The sequence below is a fragment of the Hemitrygon akajei genome, chromosome 24 (assembly GCF_048418815.1).
Source record: "Hemitrygon akajei chromosome 24, sHemAka1.3, whole genome shotgun sequence".
Lineage (NCBI taxonomy): Eukaryota > Metazoa > Chordata > Chondrichthyes > Myliobatiformes > Dasyatidae > Hemitrygon > Hemitrygon akajei.
The window spans coordinates 37,571,117-37,582,264 of record NC_133147.1 but is presented as its reverse complement, the minus strand read 5'-3'; the positions used below and the strand labels follow the sequence as shown (position 1 = coordinate 37,582,264).

Here is an 11,148-nt window from a genome sequence, read left to right as displayed (position 1 = left end):
TCTCTGAACCTGTGTATGTGTGTCTCTTTCTGTCTGTCTCAGTCACTCTCCCCTCCCGTCCCTGTCTCTCTCTTTTAATGTACATCCGTCCCTCAGCCTCTCTCTTTCTCGCCACCCCCCACGCCCCCCCATCTCATTCCCTCCCTCCAACCCCGAACGCACTCGCCCCTCCTCCCCGCCTCTCGCAGCCGCATCCAGCCGCCCCGGCGCCGGCCGGCCTCTGTTCGCTGCGGGCCCGCGCTGCGCTCCGGAGGGACGCGGCACCGCACCGCCCTGCCCTCCCCTCGGATCGCGGAGCAGACGCTGCGGCGCTGGGATCTTCCCGTGCCGCGGGCCGGACCCTACCAGGTAATCCGGAGCCATCGACCGGGCCCGGTACTCGACCCCTCTCCCCCGGTTCATCCCTCTCCATTCATCGCTCTCATCCATAAGACTCTCCATCCCTCTCCCCATTCATTTCTCTCTCTCCCTCTCAATATCCACCCCTGCCCTCTCCATCCCTTTCTCACCCTCTCTCTCCATCATCCATCTCTTCTCTGCACTCCCCATCCCTATCCCCAATTCCTCTCCCTCTACCCTCCACTCTCCACATCCCTCTCCCCTATTCCTCTCCATCCCTCTCTTCCTCTCTCTCTCAATCTCCATCCCAATTCCCCCTGGCATCTCCTCCCTCTCTCCCCATCTCTCTCAGCCTCTCACCCCCTCCATCTCACCCCTCCCTCCCATCTCTCACCTCTCTCTCTCCATCTCTCTTTCCATCCCAACCTCCTCTCCCCTTTCCTTCTCCATCGGTCTCCCCATCCCTCCATCCCTCTCTCCCCCCACTCTCTCCATCCATGCCTCTCATCCCTCCCTTTACAACCATCTCTCCCCCATTCCATCCCTCTTTCTATCCCTCTCAAATTCCTCCATCTCTCACACCCCTGCCTCCACCCTTTTCTTCCCTCCCTTTCCATCCCTCTCGCCCACTCTCCCTCTCTCTGCCATGCCCCTCTCCCCTTTCTCTCCATCCCTCTCACCTTCTCTCTCACCATCCCTATCCCTTCACTCTCAATACAACACTCCATCCCTCTTCCCCTAACCACCCTCTCTCACTCCCCTCACCATCCCTCTCTCCCACCCCTCAACATCCCTCTTCCCCTCCCTCTCCATCACCCTCTCTGCTTCCCTCCTCACACTCTCCCACTCTCTTGTCATCCCACTCTCTCCACCTTCCTCTGCATCCCTCTCTCCCTCTCTCTCTCCATCTATCCCCCTCTCTCTATCCTTTTCCATCCCTCCCTCTTAATCTCTGAATCTCTTTCTATCCATCTTCCACCATTCCCTCCCTCTCTCCCAATCCCTCTTTCCTCCTCTCCCCTTTCCAAGCCTATTCCAACCCTCTCCCTCCCTCTCTTCCCCTCTCCCTCCCTCTCTTCCCCTCTCCCTCCCTCTCTTACCTTCTCTCTCCATCCCTCTCTTAATCCTCCTCTCTCCCCAACCCACACAACCTTACTGTCCTTTCCTCTTTCCCCGTTTGCTTACTTCTACGCCCCTCACTCTCTATCCATTCCCCCTCCCACCGATCCTCTCTAGCCGTCATTTTCTCTCCCTCTCTATACATCACTTCTTCTTATCTCTCTTCCTCTCTCCATCGCTCTCCAACTCTCTCCCTCTCATCTCCCTATCCATCTCCCACTCTTCCTAATCCCCTCTCCTCCACACTCTGCCCCCTCCAATCCTTTTACTCCCACCCTCTCTGCCCTCCCTCTGTACATCACCACATCCCTCTCCCCCTTCTCCATCCCCCTCTCACTCCTCTCTTCATCCCTCTCTCTTCTTACCTCACTGTCTGTCCCCCTCTCCTCCTCCTCTCTCCATCCTCACCATCAAACTTTCTCCGTCATGCTCTCTCCCAATTTTCTATCCTTCCACTCTTTCCTCCAAACCCCTCCCTACCCATTCCTCTCTTCATCCAACTCCCCTCTCTGTCATGCTCTATCTCTTTCTCCCACTCCCTCTCCACTCCACTCCCTCTGCATCCCTCACTCTCTCTCTCCCTCCTTGTCCGGCACTCTCCCCAGACCACTCCAATTCTCTCTCCCCTCCCTCTCGCCCCATCCCCTAATCCACCATCTACTCCAACCCTCACTCCCTCCTTCACTCCCCTTCTCTCTTCATTCCTCTGCCCATCACTACCACTCCCTCTCCTTTCCCCTACTCTCCTGCTTTCCATCCCTCTCCTTCTCACCCTCTACCTCTCTTCCCCTGGTCTCTCCGGACATCTCCATCCATCCAACTTAATCCCTCTCTCTTCCTTCCCTCACTTCCTTCCTGTCCAATCCACTCTCCCCTATTCCCTCCAACCCTCTCTCCATCTCTCTCCCCTATTCCCTCCATCCCTCTCTCCCCTATTCCCTCCACTCCTCATCTCTCTCCCCTATTCCCTCCATCCCACTCTCCCCTATTCCCTCCATCCCTCTCTTCCCTATTCCCTCCATCCCTCTCTCCCCTATTCCCTCCATCCCTCTCAATCCTATCTCTCCGATCCATTCTCTCCCATCCTCTCTATACATCAATCTATCCCTTTCTCCCCTCCTTCTTCAACCGTCTTACTCCTCTAGACATCCTTCTCTGCCACTCTCTCCCTGTCCATCTCTCACTCCCCTCTTCATCCCTCTCTTCCCCCTCTCACCATCTCTCTCCCTCCTTCTCCACACGTTGCACTACACACTCTCCTAACTCCACCTCTTCCTCCTTCACTCTCTCCCCTCTCTCCATCCCAACCCCCTCCTTCACTCTCTCCCCTCTCTCCATCCCAACCCCCTCCTTCACTCCCCTCTCTCCATCCCAACCCCCTCCTTCACTCTCTTCCCTCTCTCCATCCCAACCCCCTCCTTCACTCTCTCCCCCTCTCCATCCCAACCCCCTCCTTCACTCTCTCCCCTCTCTCCATCCCAACCCCCTCCTTCACTCTCTCCCCCTCTCTCCATCCCAACCCCCTCCTTCACTCTCTCCCTTCTCTCCATCCCAACCCCCTCCTTCACTCTCTCTCCCTCTCTCCATCCCAACCTCATCCTTCACTCTCTCCCCTCTCTCCATCCCAACCCCCCCTTCACTCTCTCCCCTCTCTCCATCCCAACCCCCCCTTCACTCTCTCCCCTCTCTCCATCCCAACCCCCTCCTTCACTCTCTCCACTCTCTCCATCCCAACCCCCTCCTTCACTCTCTCTCCCTCTCCATCCCAACCTCATCCTTCACTCTCTCCCCTCTCTCCATTCCAACTCCCTCCTGCACTCTCTCCCCTCTCTCCATCCCAACCCCCTCCTTCACTCTCCCCTCTCTCCATCCCAACACCCTCCTTCACTCTCTCCCCTCTCTCCATCCCAACCCCCTCCTTCACTCTCTCTCCCTCTCTCCATCCCAACCTCCTCCTTCACTCTCTCCCCTCTCTCCATCCCAACCCCCTCCTTCACTCTCTCCCCTCTCTCCATCCCAACCCCCTCCTTCACTCTCTCCCCTCTCTCCATCCCAACCCCCTCCTTCACTCTCTCCCCTCTCTCCATCCCAACCCCCTCCTTCACTCTCTCTCCCTCTCTCCATCCCAACCCCCCCTTCACTCTCTCCCCTCTCTCCATCCCAACCCCCTCCTTCACTCTCTCTCCCTCTCTCCATCCCAACCCCCTCCTTCACTCTCTCCCCTCTCTCCATCCCAACCCCCTCCTTCACTCTCTCCCCTCTCTCCATCCCAACCCCCTCCTTCACTCTCTCTCCCCTCTCTCCATCCCAATCCCCTCCTTCACTCTCTCCCCTCTCTCCATCCCAACCCCCTCCTTCACTCTCTCCCCTCTCTCCATCCCAACCCCCTCCTTCACTCTCTCCCCTCTCTCCATCCCAACCCCCTCCTGCACTCTCTCCCCTCTCTCCATCCCAACCCCCTCCTTCACTCTCTCTCCCTCTCCAGCCCACTCTCCCCAGTTCTCCATCCCCTCTCCCCGTCCCTCCATCCATCTGTCTCCTCTCTCCATCCTTCTCTCACTATCTAACTCTCCCCATTGCACTTTCCCTCCATCTCTCCATCCTTCAGCCACTCTCTCCTTCTCCATCCCTCTGTCTCCCTGCCTATCTCTCTCCAGCCCTCTTTCTGCCACCTTCCCTTGCTCTCCATCCCTCTCTTAATCCCTTGAACTTTCTCCATCCCTTTGTCCATCACTTCTCCTACCTCTCCTTTCCCCTCTCCCCCCATCCCATCCATCTCTCAACCCCCTCTCCCTTTCACTCTCCCCATCTCTCTTCCCCTGGCCTCCCCATCTCTCTTTCTCATCAACCTTCTCCATCCATCCAACTTAATTCCTCTCCCCTTACCCTCACTGCCCTCCTCTCCTCTCCTCTCCCCTCTTTTCATCCCTCTTTTTATCCCCACCCACTCCTTCCCTCTTGTCCCATGTCTCCCAAACTCTCCAACACTCTCTCCCTATTCCCTCAAACCCTCTCTCCATCCCTCTCTCCTATCTCCATTCCTCTCCCTATTCCCTCCAACCCTCTCTCCATCCCTCTCACTCCTATCTCCATTCCTGTCTCCCCATTCCCTCCAACCCTCTCTCCATCCCTCTCACCATCCATCCCTCACTCTAAACCTCTTTCTTCATCCCTCTGTCCCAGTCCCTCTTTATCCCTCACTCTCCACCAATGCCATGTTCTCAGCTCCTCTTCATCCCTCTTTCATAATCCCTCAATCTCTCTCCATGCCTTCATCCATCATTCCCCTCCACCTCTCCCCATCACTCTCCTTTCCTCTATCCCTCTTTACATCCCATTCTCTCCATCTTGCTCCCGCCCTCTCTCCATCGCTCTATGCCAGTCTCTATTTATCCCTCTCTCACTCTTCTCTACATCTCCCTCTCCCCCTCACTTGCCTCCATCTCTCCCCTCTCGATCCTTCTCTATCCCTCTCTACCTCTTCATCCCTCTTTCCCTCCCTCTCACACTTACCTCCCAGTCTCCCCCTTTCCATCCATTCACTTTCTCCCCTACATTTCCATCCCTCCCCCTACCTCCCCATCCTCCTCATTCTCTCTCCCTCCCTCCAATCCTCTCTCACTCTCTCTACCCTCTCATCCTCTCCACCCTCTCTCCCTCCATCTCATCCCTCTCCTCCTCCCTCTCATCCATCTCTCCCCTTCCCCTCCATCCCTTCCTGTCTATCTCAATCCCTCTTTCTCCCCCTCACTCAATTGACCCTTTCTCCCTCTCCTTTTCTCTCTCCACCCCTTTCTCCACCCCTTTCTCCATCCCTCTCTCCCCGTCCCTCCTCTCCCTCTCACTGCCTCATCCTCCTTTCCTCTCTTCCCCTTTTCCATCTGTCTATCCCCCTCCCACACCACCCCTCGCTTCCACTCTGTCTCACCTCTCTCTGTCTCTCTTGCCCTTATCTTTCCATTCTTCTATCATATCCCACCCTTTCCATCACTCTCCGTCCCTCCCTCCCCCATCTCAACATCTCCCACTTTCTTTCCCTCCCTCTCCAATTATCTCTCTCCCACCCTCTCTGCCTTCTCTCTAACGCTCCTCCACTCTTTTTACATCCCTCACTTGACCCTCGTCTCTCTATCCCTCTCTCCACCTTCTCGACCCTCTCCCTGCTCCCCTCCATCTTCCCCACTGCCTCTTCATCCCTCTCCCTCTCCCCCTCCCCTCTTCATCCTGCTCTCTCCCTCCCTCCTTCATCCCTCTCCTTCTCTCCCCTCCATCCCTCTCCTTCTCTCCCTCCCCTCCATCCCTCTCCTTCTCTCCCTCCCCTCCATCTTCCCCACTGCCTCTTCATCCCTCTCCCTCTCCCCCTCCCCTCTTCATCCTGCTCTCTCCCTCCCTCCTTCATCCCTCTCCTTCTCTCCCCTCCATCCCTCTCCTTCTCTCCCTCCCCTCCATCCCTCTCCTTCTCTCCCTCCCCTCCATCTTCCCCACTGCCTCTTCATCCCTCTCCCTCTCCCCTCCCCTCTTCATCCCTCTCCCTCTCTCCACCTTCATCCCTCTCCCTCTCTCCCCTTCATCCCTCTCCCTCTCTCCCCTTCATCCCTCTCCCTCTCTCCCCCTTCATCCCTCTTTCCCCTCTGTCCATCACGCACTCTCCCTCACTCTCCATCTGTTGAACCCCCATTATCTACATCCCTCTCTCCCCTCCCCTCACTTTCCTCCATCACTCCCCTTTCTCTCTCTCTCTCTACCCCTCTCTCCATGCCCCTCCATGTCCCATCCCCTCTTCATCCCTTCTCCCCTCTCCATCCCTTCTCCCCTCTCCATCCCTTCTCTCCTCTCCATCCCTCTTTCCCCTCTCTCTCCATCACACTTTCCTCCCTCCACCTCTTTCCCCTCTCTCTCCATCACTCTCTCCAATCACCATCTTTCTCTCACCATCCCACCCTCTCCATCCCTCCATCCCTCTCTCCCTTCTCCCATCGATCTTGCCCCTATCTCTCCAGCTTTCTCTCACTATCCCACCCTCTCCACCCCCTCATCCCTATCTGCCCCTCCCTCTCCCTCACTCCCCTCCATCCATCTCCCCAACCTCCTCTCTCTTTCCACCCTCTCCAACACTCTCTCCCACCTACTCCTTTCCTCTCCCTCTCCCCTCCCTCTCTCCCCTCTCTCTCTCTCCCTCTCCCCTCATCCCTCTCTACCCCTCCATCCCTCCATCCTTTTCTCCCACTCCCTCTCCATCTTATGCCCTCTCTCAACCCACACCCCATCTCTCCCCCTCCATCTCCATCCCGCACCTTCGCCATCCCTCTCTCACTCCTCTCTCTATCCCTCTCTGCCATACTCTCTACATCCCTCTCACTCCCCTCCATCCCTCTCCCCCTCCATCCCTCTCTCACTCCTCTCTCTATCCCTCTCTGCCATACTCTCTACATCCCTCTCACTCCCCTCCATCCCTCTCCCCCTCCATCCCTCTCCGCCCTCCATCCCTCTCTCCTCCCCTCCATTCATCTTTCCCCATCACTCACTCTCCCTCCCTTGCTCTCCCTTCCTCTCTATCTATTGTACCTCCTGTCCCTCTCTCCCCATCACCATCACTTCATCCCACTTTCTGCTATCATCTCTCATTGTACATCACACTCCAATTCTCTTGCTCTCACCAATTCACTCCACCCCTCTCTCACTCCCCACTCTCTACCACTCTCTCTCTATCCCTATTACTCCCCTCCATCTCTTCCACTCTCCATCCCTCTCCACCCTCTCTCACTTCTCTCATCTCCCTCTCCCACTCTCTCCATCACACTTTCCTTCTCGTCCTTTCTCTTCCCCTCTTTCCCATCGTTCTTTCTCACCCTCACTACATCAACTCTTTCATCTCTTCTTTCCTCTCTCACCCTATCTCTCTATCACCTTCTCCATCTGTGTCTCCCAACTCTCAATCACTGCTACTCTCCCTCCATCCCCCCTCTCCCACCCTCTCCCCTCTACCCATCCCTCTCTCTCCCTCCCTCTCTTCCTCTCTCCATCTCTCCATCTCTCTCTGCATCGTCTACCCTCAGCCTCATCCATCTCTTTCTCCCCCTCTCTTAGTCTCTCACTCTCCATCACTCCCTCACTGTCTCTGTCCCTCTGTCTGCCTTCCTCCCCATCCTTCTCTCTCCCCGCCCTCTGCCTACCGCGCTCCCCCCCTCCATCCCTCTCCCCTCCCTTCTCGTTCCTCTCTCCATTCCGTTCCGCTCTCCCTCCAACCTTCTCCTGCACTCCCTCTGTATCTCTGTCTTTCCTTCCACACTGTCCATCCCTCTCTCCAGCTCATCCCTCTCTCTCCCTCCCACCCTTTCTCCATCCCTCCTCATTACTCTTTCTCCATCCCTCTCTCCAGCTCATCCCTCTCTCCATTGATCCTTTCTCCCTCTCTCTCCCTCCCACCCTTTCACCATCCCTCCTCATTACTCTTTCTCCATCCTTCTCTCCTCTCTCTCCATCTATATCTCCCTCCCCATACATCCCTCTCCATCACTTACTTCCCTCTCTCCATCCCTCTCTCTTTCCTCTTCCACCCTGCACCCCTCTCTCTCCCCGCCCTCTCTCCTTCCCCCTCAGCTCTTTGGCCCGTCTGGTCATTTAAAGTGCCTCCCCCAGTCACGGAGTCCCCAGCCTCCTGCATCGCTACTGGGCATGGATGTGCCTGTTCAGATGTCTCTTAAGCACTGAGACTGAGTTCAGTGCACCCTAACCCACGGCCTCTGCCACCCAGCCTCGGTGCAGAAAGTTACTCTATCTGTACTCGTCCTAACTTTCTATACCTCAGTCTTTTGTTCCAAGGAATAAACTGTTAATTTACTTCTGTTCACCCCTTCCTCTCCCTGCTCTCTCTCTCCCCCTCTCCCCCTCCCCTTTCTCTACCCCTCTCCCTCTCCCTCTCTTCCCCTCCCTTTTCTATTCCCCTCCCCCCCTCCCCTCTCTCCCCGTCTCCCCCTTTCTCCCCTCTCTCCCCCTCCCCTCTCTCCCCGTCTCCCCCTTTCTCCCCCTCTCCCCCTCTCTCCCCTCTTCCCCATTCCCCTTTCTCTTCCTCTCCCCTCCCACTCCCTATTTCCGCCTCCCTCCCTTCCCCTCCCCCTCTTCCCCTCCCCCTCTCCCCTCTCTTCCCCTCCCCCTCTCTCTCCTCATCCCCTCCCCATCCCCTCTCCCTCCCCCACTCTCTCCCCTCCCTCTCTCACCTCTTCCCATCCCCTCTCTACCTCTCTCTCCCCCTCTGTCCCCACTCTTTCTCCCTCCACTGTCCCCCCTCTCTCTGCCCCCTCTCTCCCTTCATCCCCCTCTGTCCTCCACTCTCTCCCTCACTCTCTTCCTCTCTCCCCTTCACCCCCTCTATCTCCCCTTTTTCCTTTCCTCCCTCTCTCTCCCTCCTCCTCTCTCTTCCCGCTCAACCCCTCTCTCCCCTCTCTCTCCTCCCTATCTTTCTCCCACTCCCTCTCTCCCCTTCCCCTTCTGTCCCTCTCCCCGTTCTCTCTCCCTCCCACCCTCTCCCACCAGCCCTGTACTCGTTCCTAGTGGGATAAATGGACCCACACCCCCCATCCCGGTGGGATTTGCCCATGCGCTGAGAAGGACACTGCGTCCACGGAAGGAGGTTGCAGTGTCACCCCTGGGTGCAGACGGAGGGAGTTTGACCCCACTGCCCCCCCTCGGCCAAGGGACATGAGTCATGGGGTGGTGTGAGCGTGGCGTGCAGATGCTGCTGGCGACCATAGGGGCGTTCGGAGCCTTCGGTTTGATGACCATCGCCATCGGCACTGACTACTGGCTCTACTCCAAGGCTCGAATTTGCAACACCACAAACGGCAGCCAGGAGGAGGCGCCCCAGGACCGCAAGGAGCTCGGCTCCCTCACTCACTCCGGCCTCTGGAGGGTGTGCTGTCTGGAAGGTGAGGCCGGGGAGTAGGGTTGTGTGTATTGACACCAGTACCTGTGAGTGGAGAGAGTTCGGGCATGTATTATGGTGCAAGTGCATTCACCAGCCTGCCAGTGTAGCCTGTGTGTGAGAGTGTTAAACCTCTCTGACAAGGAACAGACTGTGTGTGTGTGTGTTAATGCAGAACAGTGTGTGAAACGATTAAATTTCTTCGTCAGGGAACGGACTGTCCAGTGTGTCTGTCTGTGTCTCTGTGTGTGTTCTGGGGAACTATGTGTAAGAGGCTTAAACTTCTCCAACAACAAAACACTGTTGTGTGTGTGTGTGTGTGTGTGTGTGTGTGTGTGTGTGTGTGTGTGTGTGTGTGTGTGTGTGTGTGTGTGTGTGTGTGTGTGTGTGTGTGTGTGTGTTAGTGTGTTCGTGGTGAACAGTGTGTGTGTATGGGAACCAGTGGGTGAAAGGGTTAAAGCTGCCTGGCAAGTAACAGATTTCCAGTGAGAGAGAGAGAGAGAGAGAGAGTGTGTGTGTGTGTGTGTGTCTGTATTAATGGCCACCAGTGTGTGAAACGGTTAAAACTGTTCAACAACAGGCAGTCCAGTGTGTGTGTGAGTGTATTACTGATTGTGTGGAAGGGTTAAACCTCTCCGACAACAGACTCTGCTCTGTGTGTGTGTGTGTATTACTGAGTATGTAAAAGTGAAAAACCTCTTCAACAATGAACAGACTCCACTGTGTGTATGTGATCATGGGAAACGGTGGGTGAAAGGGTTAAACATCCCTGGCAAGTAACAGATTCCCAGTGAGAAAGAGAGAGAGAGAGTGTGTGTGTGTGTTAATGGTGAACAGTGTGTGAGAGGATTAAATCTCTCTGCAAAGAAACAGATGCTGTGTGTGTGTTATGGTGTGTGCATGTTAGTATGGAACGGTGTGAGAGAGTTAAGTCTCTATGATAAGAAATAGACTGTGTATGTTAATGGGGAATAGTGTGTGAAACGGTTAAAACTGTTCAACAACAGACAATCCAGTGTGTGTGTGTATTACTGAGTGGGAGAAAGGGTTAAACTCCCCGACAAGTAACAGTTTCCCAGTGAGAGAGAGAGAGAGAATGAGTGTTATTGTGTGTGTGTGTTAATGGGGAACAGTGAGTGAGATGGTTAAATCTCTTCGTCAGGGAACGGACTGTCCAATGTGTCTGTCTGTGTCTCTGTGTGTTCTGGGGAACTGTGTGTAAGAGGCTTAAACTTCTCCAAAAACAAAATAGACTGGTGTGTGTGTGTGTGTGTGTGTGTGTGTGTGTGTGTGTGTGTGTGTGTGTGTGTGTGTGTGTGTGTGTGTGTGTGTGTGTGTGTGTGTGTGTGTGTGTGTGTTAGTGTGTTCGTGGGAACCAGTGGGTGAAAGGGTTAAAGCTGCCTGGCAAGTAACAGATTTCCAGTGAGAGAGAGAAAGAGAGTGTGTGTGTGTGTGTGTCTGTCTGTCTGTATTAATGGCCACCAGTGTGTGAAACGGTTAAAACTGTTCAACAACAGGCAGTCCAGTGTGTGTGTGAGTGTATTACTGATTGTGTGGAAGGGTTAAACCTCTCCGACAACAGACTCTGCTCTGTGTGTGTGTGTGTGTGTGTGTATGTGTGTATTACTGAGTGTGTAAAAGTGAAAAACCTCTTCAACAATGAACAGACTCCACTGTGTGTATGTGTTCATGGGAAATGGTGGGTGAAAGGGTTAAACATCCCTGGCAAGTAACAGATTCCCAGTGAGAGAGAGAGAGAGAGAGAGGGA

At 55.3% G+C, this 11,148-nt stretch overlaps 1 protein-coding gene across 1 annotated transcript in view; it reads left to right on the top strand.

Moving 5' to 3' along the window:
• The first annotated feature begins 216 nt into the window (after positions 1–216).
• The window catches only part of LOC140716013 (voltage-dependent calcium channel gamma-4 subunit-like), a 67,257-nt gene continuing 56,325 nt past the window's right edge, over positions 217–11,148 (top strand). Inside the window, exons 1-2 of the mRNA XM_073028651.1 lie at positions 217–348; positions 8,992–9,383. Of these exons, the coding sequence (XP_072884752.1) occupies positions 9,164–9,383 (220 nt within the window). The 5' untranslated portion in view covers positions 217–348; positions 8,992–9,163. The remainder of the gene's footprint in view (positions 349–8,991; positions 9,384–11,148) is intronic.